Raw genomic sequence first — 12,873 nt, forward strand, 5'->3', positions numbered from 1 at the left:
CTCCGGTCGGCGCTGTTCAGCACACCCATGAGAAGCAGCAGCAGACGAAGTTGCAAAGAGGCGACGCCCAGGTGTGGTTCACAGCGTCCGTGTCCAGATTGAGGCAACCCTCGCATCGCTGCAGCAAGGAATCTGCACGGAATGAGGGAATGGGAGCATCGACATCACTCTTGAAGTTGCACTTCAGTGTTACTTGCACAACACTGGAATTAAAACTGAAGAAGCACGCGCAAGTGGGAGGGAAGGCATGCACCAAGCCAGTGTGCCTTTCGTATTGAATATAAATACAGAAATCTGATAACCAAAACAACCAACGAGACAATAAAGTGACTAGATACAGTTTCATATAACGGCGAAATTGATAGCTGTTTTGCACAGATGTTTTTTACTTGAAATTTTCTGTTCCGTTTAGAAGAAACTTTAAAAAGCTAACTTTTGTAGTTTCTCGGCTGACATCTCAAACGATTCTGGACAAAAGCATTTTTGAACGGCCACGAGTTTATGAATGCAGATTTTCGTATATTGTCACGTTGTAGTGACGGCAGTCCAGCGGTCAGGAAGACACCAACCAGTCTTGGAAACGAAGCTCTTTATTTGGGCTGACTTGCGCCCGCAAAAGACCTGAATCACTCGGCGGCGGCGTAAGCAACAAACGTGCTCGTCGGTCGTCGAAGTACGGATGCCCGCTGCTCGCGGCATCGTTCAATTTAAAGCCGGCAAGGAAACTTGGAGATAACAGGTCGCGATCATCTAGAGTAATCTGGAAAAACGTAGATGCCGCTCTTCGTGGCTGTGCTCAATCGAGATTAGTCCGGTCGCTTCTCGCGTCACAAACAAAAATGATAACACCCCTTTCGTGCGGCCTTGCGCGAACGAACGGACATTACAATGATACGTGGTAATATTGTAAGATTTCACTATTACAATCAATGTATCCGCAGATATCCCGTCGACGGGATTGCGTTTATTTTGCTGTTAATTTTATTGCTATCGTCAAAAGCGGTCGCCTTTGGTTTTCTGTAGTAGTCTTTACTGCTCGATGTGAGCGATGGGAAAACTTTAAAAGACAGACTCTGCTACAGTTCGGAATGATGGACAATTACCTTCAATATTTGAGCCCATTACAATTTTCTCATGTTCAAAACTTTGGCTCAAGAATTTTGGTCATGACCGTCGTAATTTCAAACATCCATGATAAGACCATTTACTTGGTTTGACATGGCAGCAGATGCTCATGAGCTATGAACACATAAACAGCTTTCTTGCATGGGCTTCGAGCCAGCACACTGGCTAATTGCACAACGACAGAATCCCATATGTGCGTGCCCTTTCCAAACTTAGCAACATCCGTTAACTGCGCAACATACGTTAACTTAGCAACGTCCGTTAGCGAAACTATAAAGTTTAAGGAAACTTTTCAAAGACTACATCGGAGTGCAGTGCTCTTATCAACATTACTTTAGTATACTCAGTGGAGTACAGCCGCGGGAAGAGGGGTTGGGAGAATTAGTTGTATCTATTTAAAATGTGTGTGCATCAGTCTGCTCCGGTTGTGTTTCTTCGCTTTTTCAGTGAAACAATTTTTGATGTGGTATCGTCTTCTGCAATAATTTGGTATTTGAGTCTCACATGTCCACCCGCCGCAGTGTAAAAGTGCCTACAATGCTTGGCTGATGGACACAAGTATATGGGATCGAATCTCGATTGTGGGGACTCGCCAGGAGACCGTTCCGTTCATAGTTAACACAACCGTCCCGCCACACCACTGCTTAGCTACGCTATAGAGCTCTATAAAATGGAAGGCGCCTGCGAGCGCTGCGTATGGTGCGAGCACGACGCCGGCACAGGGAAAAATGCGAATCGGTCTCGGGTAATTCGGAAGTGCGCGAACGGCGAACGTCAGCAGAACGCATCTTCATCATCATCATCATCATTTTATTCCAACATCAACATTACAGATGCTGAGGACCGTGAACAAAAAGCCTCTAGCTGGGCTTGACGGGGTTCACGGCCCCTAAAAATCATGGCATTGGCAACAAAACTAGGATACAAACACAACGCATCAGACATGCGAGGATGTGGCACAAATTCAGGACTTAAGCAAAACAATTACAAGATTAGTAGAGTGTTTAATGCATTATACAATGTACGGTGTAATACAGAAAAAGGTAGAAAGTGCAATTATTGTGGCTATGATATATTTACAACAAAAAAACAGTATTGTGGCTATGAAGCAACTCGTTTGTTTAGAAGCGACGGGAGCATATTATGTAGCATCTGGTATCCATAGTTAGTGCGTGCTCGAGGTATTTCCCACAGTTCAGTACTGCAGGTATTCCGTGTTTTTCGTTTAGGTGTCAGGACGGCATCTCCGGAGCTCGCTCTTCGCACAAGGCCAAAGAAAGGAACGGAGAAAAAGGACGGGAAGGAAGTCGAACACAGGGCTGACTGACAACTCTTTACTCATAGGCACCCACACAGCTTAAATGCCCTCAGAGCTAGGCGGGTGCACTCCGTGCAGGGGAAAGCAAGAAAAAAATAAAGAAAAAACCATTACGCGTTTATCTCAGAAACCTTGAAAGAAACATCTTTTCTGCATGATAGGATACAACTGAAGTGTCACTAACACATTTCGAACCAGCTTTCTTGATATAATACGCCTCTAACGTTTCATGTTTGGTTTGCAGTTTGTTCCTGCTAAGAATTTGCACGCTCCAAAAACCTTGGATTAAGTACTGCAGTGGCAAACAAGGTTGGCACCTTCCCTAGATCTTTTGCGGGCTCCCTGAGCCGGTCGTTGATGCAACACGCTGTCTTCCCGATGACCGATCTGCCACGTGGCAAGAGAATTTGGTACAGAACGCCAGCGGCGCAATCCACAAAACGGTTCCCGTGCCTCTTTTCACGCCCAGGCTTTCTGTTGTCGCCGTTGATGCGTCGGGCCAACTGGCTCATCTTACGAGGACGTGAAAAAACCAACGGCACCATGTGCCGGGTTGCCACCTTCTTGACGCCATGGGATACCTGGTGCACGTAAGTAATCACTTCAGGCCTTACTTTATACTGCGGAGGGGCTATTGCCTCCTTGTCAGATATGGGCTTCAGATCTTCTCCAGGAGCGTTTCTGCTACGGCCGAATAAACAGTTGCTACTCAGCACTGTGTAGGTCTTCCTTCCCGTCCTTCTTCTCCCTTCCTTTCTTTGGCCTTGTGACTTTGCGCTGAATACTATGAACTTAATTCTTTCATTCACTAAATGATGTAAATAAGTGTAAATAGCAACGTCTTTTAACCGTTTACGCAAAGGTTTGCGCCAAATTAAAAGACGTTGCTGTTATCTCGTATAATGGCGTAAAATGGACTAAAATACAGCCTTTTTTATTAAGCTATATTCAGGAGTGTATCCCAGCCGAGTCCGGCAATACCCACGTGGGCCTATTCGCCGACAGATGGCACTCTGTCCCCGTGAAGCCCCTCAATCTTCCAGGGAGTTTAGCGAAGCCTCTCGGCCACCAGAGCAGCACAAGAAATGCACACAGACAGGATGAGGTTTCTTACCGCTTCTCGGCACAGAAGTCCTCTGGCGCTTTCCGCCAGTCGGTACGTCGGAGCTGGACGAGTCGTCGGCGCCACGCTTCCTGCTGCCTCCGGCCGTCAGCAGTCGGTCGCCGCGTCGGAATCGACTCTCGTGCACCCACCAGAGGACCTGTATGGCACCCGCGGGTAACGGTAGGAGGACTCGCAGCCATCTTCGGCCTGACGCTTCCGTCGCATCAGCCATGGTCACAACGCTTCGATGTTGGTGGCTCGCGCAAGTTCGGACTGGAAGCTGACCCGATGCCTAACAAAGCCTGAGCGATTGCTTTTTTCCCTGCTCGGCGACGGCCACGAATGTGACGTCAATGTGACGTCCGCCTTGACCTCATTGTAATATCAGCAATGCGATAGCTCCAGGCCAGCCAGATGGCGATTGTCCCCAAAGGAGTTCCTTATTCAAGTAATCTGCCAACACTTCTTCCTCTTCTTCTTCTCCTCAATAAAGACGGCACATACCCACGCGGGGGGGATTGGCCAACGTACGGTGGTGAATGCCAAGGAAGTATATGTGTGGGGAAACGAAAAAGAAACTAAGTAGAATGAATGACACTGGGAAGATATATTGATTGTTGAAATTTTAAAACAAATTAAACACCTCTTCTTCTTCGTTCTCTTTTCATCTCGCTCCAGCGCCGCTGAGCACAGGTGCTGAACACCGTGCAGTCATAGAAAAAAGATTGCGGGATACGGTTTCGCAGGAAAAACAAATTATTTCTGCGTTGTCTCGCTAGGCAGTCAGTAGATATTTTTCCAGTGAATGCAGCACGCATGCCCCCTCGTGACTCATTTAATTTAATCGCTTGAGCTACTCTACCCAACGCATGACCTTTCTTGGGCCGATCGCATAGTAATGATTTTTTTTTCCGCGAACCAGCATCTGGCAAACTTTTTCTATGACAGTGCATGCTTCTTTTCGGATAAGGGCATCTGGGGTGCCTTGATTTCACCGCCGTCAGCTTTCCCTCCCTCGTGTGTCGTAGCTCCCCGCGCTAATACGATAAGAAGGGGAAGGGCATGTGAATGGCGTTGTCATTTCTCCTTCACAGGCGGCATCAGGGCTGTACAGAGTACGTGAAAATGAATGCATTCCAACTCGCCCTGGTCGCTATCTTTTTAATTCTTAGCGTCATGAAAAAGGAGATTGCGCAACAACCTCACCAATCGGAATATACTGTCCACCCGCTCATCACCTTCACGTTGTCAGGATTTGGCAGCATCGGCAACCTCCGGTGCCTCGTTTCGCCTACGCCCGTACGCTTTCAAGGGGCCGATGCGCCTTCACCATCTGCTGTCGGTGCTCTTGACTAAAGCCGTTACAAAATAACACCTCACCGGTCAAACGGAGTCCGCCATTTACGTGAGTGCTTACTGCTTTCGTGTCAAGTTGTGCTATAGCGCTGCCAGAGAAGGTGCACAATCCTTGTATTTCCCGTGGACACCTGCGCCCCCGTCCATGTACGCACTGAGCCCGCCGTCTTTCACAGGCGTCATCAGCCGGGCGTCACGAAGCACCCACGTCGGCATCAACAGTCAAGACGCCGACCTACTTAACCGGTCGCCTGGGCAAACCATGTCAAATGTAGCACAATCCCGATCCAGACGCGTTTGTGCTTCGTTTCCCACAAGCCACGGACTTCACCTGTATCCCAAGCGCAGCCTTCATCCCTTCAAACTAGTGTTAGTATACACTTGTTCCAGCTTGGACTGACCCTCGATTCATTCACTCGTACACAGTTAAGGGCAGCTGTGAAAAGAAAAATGATAGGTGTAACGTTAAGAGACCGGAAGCGGGGAAAGTGGGTGAGGGCGTAAGCCCGGGTTAATGACACCCTAGTCGAAATCAAGATGAAGAAATGAGCTGGAGCAGGGCATGTAATACGAAGGATACCGGTGGGGGTTGCCCTAACTCCAGCCGTTACACGAAAGTGGCCGCAATTGGAAGGTGTATATCCCCACCCCGGGTGTCCAGTCTGCAAGAACCGAAATCTTGAGGCCGACATTCACCAACTGCTGTGGGTTTGCCCGGCGCTGAAGCCGACAAGAATTCGGCACCTGACGGCAGCGGGTCTTTCGCCCGACAACAGTGCTCCATACACCGCTTGGACACAAGGATCTCATCATCATTCACTGCTCGATTTCGTTTGATCAGCGACCCTTTTCTCCTTTATTTAGGCATCCTAATCTATCATTACGTACCGTTTTACGCCCTGAGGCAATCAACATACCGTTTTACGCCCTGAAGTAATCAACATCGCATTAAAAAAAAGGGCAAGGAGTGGATTCCGAAAGAAGGCAAGCGTAGCAGGGGGCGGCAGAAAGTTAGTTGGACGGATGAGATTAAGAAGTTTGCGGGGATACGGTGGCCGCAGCTGGCAAAGGACAGGGTTAATTGGAGAGGCATAGGAGAGGCCTTTTTCCTTCAGTGGGCGCAGTCAGGCTAATGATGATGGCATATAGTTTGCCCATAGCCGCAGAAGCCTTCAGCACATACCTCAGTGAAGCCCGCCAGTAATTTTTAAAAATGTGCTTTTTGAGGTAATAAGATTGCTTATGAGTTTTAGTTACATCAGTGCTGGGCCGCCGCGGTGGCTCAGTGGTTATGGCACTCCGCTGCTGATCCGAAAGACGCGGTTTCGATCCGGCCACAGCGGTCGAATTTCGATGGAGTTGAAATGCTACAGACCCGTGTACTGTGCGATGTTAGTGCACGTTAAAGAACCTCAGGTGGTCCAAATTTGGAGAGCCTTTCACTACGGCGTCCCTGGCAGCCTGAGTCACTTTGGGACATTAAACCCCATAAACCATAAACTATCAGTTTTTGCGGACATCAGGAAAAAGGTGCATCAATGAACAATGTCAACGAGGAACCTGGTTGACTACAGTTTCCAATAGCTAGTTTCATAACTGCACATAGGCACGTGCGGTGCTCGAGCCGAGGCGGGGCAGTGAAAGTCACTTGACACCTCTGCCAGAGTGACGTGAACACGTGGGCTTCGCTGTGTGCGCACCGACGACGCGCGATTTTTGAATGGCGTGTGAAATTGGTAAATTGTTAAATTGGCTTTTGAGGAAAGGGAATGACGCAGTATCTGTCTCACATATCTCGGCGGACGCCTGAACCGCGCAGTAAGGAAGGGAAGGGAGGAGTGAAAGGAGGAAGAGAGAAAGAGGTGCCGTAGAGGAGGTCTCCGGAATAATTTCGACCACCTGGGGATCTTTAACGTGCACTTACATCGCACAGCACACGGGCGCCTCTTGCCACCGCGGCGGGTCGAACGTGAAAGTTCAAAAATGTTTTGAGCCACAGCGCCGACGGTGTTCACGTTTCCGAAGTTCTAAATAGCGATTTGCTAAGAGCACCGCTAATGGCCAGCTACACCCCTCTAATTAGACCCGGGCGTCTTAGCCAATGGTTCGACACACTCCTGTCTGGCAAGGGGAATTATAGCGGTTCAATAAAACATACGCTCGCCAAAAATGGTTTTAAAACACGACGTTTAGAGATTTCTACGGGTGCCTTGTTTTCAATGAGGATGGACGGAATGGGCCGCTTCTTATATGCTGACTTGACAGCGCAGTAAGTGGGTGTAGTTATCGGGAAGATTGCCCCACGTACTGTTAATAACATTCCGGGTAGTCTGCGTATAAAAAGGTTCCAAAAGCAGTCGTGACGATAAAGACTTCTTTGTGTCCAAGATTGTGGCATTTTCGCAGTCAGTGGTGTGCTGCATGATTTGAGCATGCTTTCCTCTGCGGGGGCGTTGGATTTGTGCAATGCGCACGTGTTATTTCGCAAATATTCGCAAAAGAAAATTAAGAGAACAGAGTGACGGAAGGAAGTTTGAGATGAGTAGAAAGTTGAAGATGAGGGCAGAGGTCCCTCGTGAAGAGGTGAGACCAGGGGCGGTGCCGTACGTGCACAAGTTGGCCCACAACCTGAAGAAGGTTGCGAGCAGGCATAGTGTCCCGCTCTTCTTTTCAGCCCCCCCCCCCCCCCCCCTGAAGCTCGGAAGCATTTGTCCTCGAACAAAAGAAAAGAAAAAAAACAAGAAAGAGGCTGTGGTACTAAGCATGGGCAACCTTTCCCAGTCAACCATAAAACCTCCCATAGACATCAGCGAGATATATACGCGGGATATTAGACATCTCCACTATACATCCATTTTAGTACCGTTTACGAAAAATCTACGAACCTACAGCATGAAAATTGGGGTCCAGTCCACGTTCTATGTACTGTTGGGACTTCGGCATTCCACCGCTGCCACTAGTGTTGGGACTGGGAGTCCGAGCCAGGAAACGGTCGAGGCGACGGTGAGTCAAAGGACTTTTATGTACACTATGCACAAGGGCTTTTACATGATACAAGGGCCAAAAGCACAACGGGCTAGCACAAAGAAGGAGGGCGGCCCCGGCGGCGAGCGTAGCTCCGGCGTGATGGCTCTTCTGCTGCCCGTCTGCTGCTCGGGCTCAGCGCGGCTCCGTTTTTAAAGCCGCCGGTGTCCGTTTCGGCAGCCAACCGTTTAAATCCTCCAATCAGGTCACGGCACTGGCCACCGTTCAAATTAGACCAATGGTCGAGAGGCGACGGCCGGCGAAGCGTCGTAGGAGTTCGCACCGACGGAGAGGAAGGAAGGAAGAAGGGTCCGTGCCCGGCGCAGGCGTGGCGGATGATTCACGCTGCAAGCCGGCACATGTCCGAGAGAGTCTGGACCTGCCTTGAGCGACGACGGGCGCGCAGCGCTGGTTTCGACAGGCCAGCCAGCGAAATGTGGGCGCCAGCAACACAGCACCACCGCCGCCAGACAATGCGCCACGAAGACGAGCTACTTCCGCGTGGTTCGGATGCGGGGCGCGCTCGTACGCCAGGCTCCTCCAAGTTCTCGTCCGGGCTTCAGCCGCAGGTAGCTCCTTGCTCCTTTCCGTGAACAGGTCCCGCTCATCAGGACAGGATCACTGCTCCACAGCTTTGTCGCCCAGGTGACTGGATCAGCTTCGCTCGGTCCTTCGGAAGAGCTTGCTTCTCAGCATCGGTCGTTGATCGTTCTGCATGTTGCCAAGAACCGACCGACAACAGGCAACACCCAACACGAGCAAGTGCCCTCCGTCACCCGTCAACACGCCAGACTTAAAGGTCATAAAAACTGCGCTAGCAATAGTTCTGTCCCCTTTTCGATCCCTCTTCAACAAGAGACACTTGTGAGATATAAGAACTCTAAAGTAATAACTCAGTGTCAAACACATGTCACACACAGAATAAAATGACTGCAAGGTAAATTTGCTCTCTTGAGATCACTCGGTCAGGAAAACACTCAGCTGAGGCCACAAATGAGGACATTAATTTTGCCCCAATTTACGAGCGAACTTGAAAACCGCACGCGAAGTGACAATATATAATTCACGACGAGGCGAAGGCAGCCTTGCTCACAGCGCACGGCTTAGTACGCCTGCGTTCGCGTTTAACTCGCTTCTAATGGACGTTAAACGACACCCGTTACTGTAGAAGCTAACGTGTCTGCCTCTTTCACTGTGGCTGCGCTTTTCTCTCTCTCTCTACTACCGTGGAAGCTAATGTCTGCCTCTTTCGCTGTAGCTGCGCTTTTCTCTCTCGCTACGTGTCTTTCCAGTTTTTACGGGTGGTACAGTACGTTACCGATTTGCTTTCTCTTACTGACTTATCCCGTTCTGTGCGCTTCGCACGCCAGTCGCGGTGTTCAATTTCGAGTGCGCAACGCTTCCGAGGGGACCGTTCTTTCTTTCTCTTTGTTCGTGGTGGCAACTGCGACCTCCCACGAGTCGTCCATTTCTCGCGCACCCTTTTGCCTCTCCGCTCGAGGTAAGGTTCCCATCTACACGGCCTTTTGATTTTACGCCTACTAAGTGGCGTCATCTCGAATCGCGGCTTTCCATCGCGATGCCTCAGCTTGGTCGAGCGCTTAGGCGCTTTCCTCTTGCCTCTGCCACTACGGCCCCGTAAAATCTTGCGCTTTTTGAGGCGTGCACGCGTTTTCTCTGCGCGCGCCTGCCGCTTCCTATTGGACCGCGGTGTCTCTCGTGACTGCAGCGGAAAGAGAGAGCCTGCATGACAGCACGTGCCTTTGCGCGTCTTGCACTCTCTCTGCTGGCGGCAAGAGTCCGCTCTGTCTGGCTCCTTCATTTCTAACTTCTTGAGCAGCGCTCTCTCGTATCGCGGTTTCCTCCCTCGATGCTCTTTCCCGCGTGAATTCTTGTATGATTTCTTTTTGCAGTTTATCCGACTGCTCAGGCTATATGCCTCGACACACTTATGCGCTTCGCTTTGCGCGATAGCGACGCCTCACACATTTCTCTAGCACCGATTGTGACACTAGCTTCAAGGCTAACAACGTTACTGAAATTGCTGCTGTCAATGTGCCGGTGAAGCTGATGCTTCCTACGGCGGCAACTACTTCTCGCGCGCTTGCCCTTTCTCTCTTTTCGGCGGCGCCACTGTTTCTTTTGCCTGCCTTTCACCGTCTTTCGGTGACAGATCTCTGTATTGAGTTTGCCTTTACTGTTCTTTCGGCGGCAGCACTGCTTGTCTATCGCCTTGTGGTGATATCTCTCTATTCGGAACTGGCTGTTACTTTCCTTCCAGTTGCAGATTTCTTTCTTATGCTTGCCTTTCATTTTTCGATGGCAATACTGTTTCACTAACTCGTTCTTCGAAAGCACATGCTGCTTCCGTAGCCTAGGTTCCTGCTGTCTGACAATACCGCTCTGATTGTCAGCCGATTCACATGTGCTACCTAGATCTGGCCTGTCTTTGGCGGCTGTACTAAGTTCCTCAAAGCTGCGCTCTTCCTGCTCAGCGTCTCTGAGTGCGCATTCGTCCTCATCTTTCTCGGACGGGCTGACGTCTACCGCCCCTATGTCGCCTGGAGCGTTCTGTTCTCCACTGTCGTCCATCACCTTAGTTTCTTCAGGCGAAGACAAACCAGTGTTTTCTACTGACTTTACTTCTGACACGCAGCTCTCGTCGTGCTCCTGAAGCGTTTCAGCCAATTTCGGATGAGGGACGGCTCTGCACTCAGTCGCGGTGTTCCCGGTACTGCAGCTGCTTTCCGGAATGCCGCAAAGCTCAGAGCAGTGCGAAAGCACAGTACTCGTTTCGCATTGCTCGCCAGAGACACTAACGCACAACTAAGCGTCCGCAAACTCTACACGCGCCTTCTTCCGTTGATCGTAAGTGTCGGGTTTCTGCATCTCTGCCGAACGCGCTGCACAACACGGTGTGCCGTCCTCATCAACTTCGCTTGCGTCGGCGCAAGCGTTTTCATTAATGTCCAGATGGACGTCCTCTCTGCCCTGTTCGGCAACTTCTCCTGCTTTCGACACGCTAGGAGATCCGCTTTCCGGTAACTCCGCCACAATTTCAATGGGCGAGACCTCCGTAAGTGCATCGTCCGATGCTGTGACTACGTTATCCGATGGTAGAGAGGTTTCCTCGGTTGGCGAATGCGGGGCAATTCCCAATGTTACAGCCGCAGTTACATCTGCCAAGTACGGACTACGTTCCTCTGTGCCGCACTGGCAGGGCTGCTCTACAGCGACGCACTCTACCTCTGTGTCACGGGCTTCCGACCCTTCAGCATTTTCGAGCCACTCTAAAATGTCGACTTTAAACTGGTAGGGAAAATCGTAAAACGATGGGGTGCTATTCTCTCAAAGGTACCTGTGGCGAAGGTCCAGCGGTGACACGTTATATCTCGTCAGTAAGAAGCTTTTCAGCTCATCGTAGTCCGCCAGGCCGTCGTCCAACAGGCGCTTTACAACACCATACGCTTCGCTAGAAAGCAGGGATACCAACTTCTGTGCCCAACCATTCCGCTCAACGCGCTTTCTCTCGCAGACGCGCTCGAACTCCGCCAAATATTTCGCCATATCTTCGGCGATCACGAACCGCTGCGGCCTGTCTCTCAGCTGCTGACCGTTGGTCTCATGCAGAGCGGACAATGTTCTATATCTCTCATATCCGATCTCATGCGCTTCAAGCTACAGGTCCATCAGTTTCTTAGCGCGAGCACGCCGTTTTATCTGAAGCTCCCTCCGTTTTTCTGCCTCTTCGCGCTCAAGCTGCTTCTGTTTTTCTGCCTCTTCGCGCTCACGTTCTGCCTGTTCGCGCTCAAGCTGCTTCTATTTTTCAGCCTCTTCGTGCTCACAGCGTTCTGTGATCTCTTCCCAGGCCTCATTGGCTTCCTCCGCCGTTACATTCTCCTTTCGCATGATCTCAAGAATCGCATGCTTTCGTTTTGCGAGGCCCAAATCAATGCCCAACTCTTCACAAATTTCGATGAGTTCTGTCACTTTGAAGTTCTCCATCGCGCACAATAGCCTCTTGTAGTTTGCCCTTTTCTTAGAATTCCCTTGCCGTTGACTACTATAGCGCTACTAGTACGACACGCGCAAGTAATTCTTTCCAACAACGCCTCGTTTACTCCCTCTGCGCCAGCATTCGTTTCAAAGCGCTCCGACTTCGCTCGAAACAGCAAAGCTCTCTACAGTGCTACACACACAGCCCTACTCTAGACTACAATCACGTGTGCTAGAGCAGTCTGGCGAATTGAGGGGAAAACATCAGGAACTCACCGCGCCGAGGTAGCTGACGCCGGTCGATCCCGCAGCTGCCATCCACTGTTGGGACTGGGAGTCCGAGCCAGGAAACGGTCGAGGCGACAGTGAGTCAAATGACTTTTATGTACAGTATGTACAAGAGCTTTTACACGATACAAGGGCCATGAGCACCACAGGCTAGCACAAAGAAGGAGGGCGGCCCCAGCGGCAAGCGTAGCTCCGGCGTGATGGCTCTTCTGCTGCCCGTCTGCTGCTCAGGCTCAGCGCGGCTCCGTTTTTAAAGCCGCCGGTGTCCGTTTCAGCAGCCAGCCGTTTAAATCCTCCAATCAGGTCACGGCACTGGCCACCGTTCAAATTAGACCAATGGTCGAGAGGCGACGGCCGGCGAAACGTCGTAGGAGTTCGCGCCGACGGAGAGGAGGGAAGGAAGAAGGGTCCGTGCCCGGCGCCGGCGTGGCGGATGATTCACGCTTCAAGCCGCGACATGTCCGAGAGAGTCTGGGCCTGCTTTGAGCGACGGCAGGCGCGCAGCGCTGGTTTAGACAGGACAGCCACCGAAATGTGGGCGCCAGCACAACAGTACGTACTGCAGACATCCAGCTCGACATTTATCAGATATTTGTGAACATGTAACTACGCCCAGTCTACGTAGTCTAGACGTGTATATAAAGAGAATATGACTATACAT

At 50.6% G+C, this 12,873-nt stretch overlaps 1 protein-coding gene across 1 annotated transcript; it reads right to left on the reverse strand.

Moving 5' to 3' along the window:
- Positions 1-16: 16 nt before the first annotated feature.
- LOC149361715 (uncharacterized) lies at positions 17-3,780 on the reverse strand. The gene is made up of 2 exons (XM_089569574.1): positions 3,558-3,780; positions 17-132 (listed from the first exon to the last, which is right to left on the reverse strand). The coding sequence occupies exons 1-2, from the start codon at positions 3,778-3,780 to the stop codon at positions 17-19; spliced, it is 339 nt and encodes a 112-aa protein (XP_089425700.1).
- Positions 3,781-12,873: the final 9,093 nt, after the last annotated feature.

The sequence above is a fragment of the Amblyomma mixtum genome, chromosome 2, assembly GCF_055824585.1.
Source record: "Amblyomma mixtum isolate Tamu chromosome 2, ASM5582458v1, whole genome shotgun sequence".
NCBI lineage: Eukaryota > Metazoa > Arthropoda > Arachnida > Ixodida > Ixodidae > Amblyomma > Amblyomma mixtum.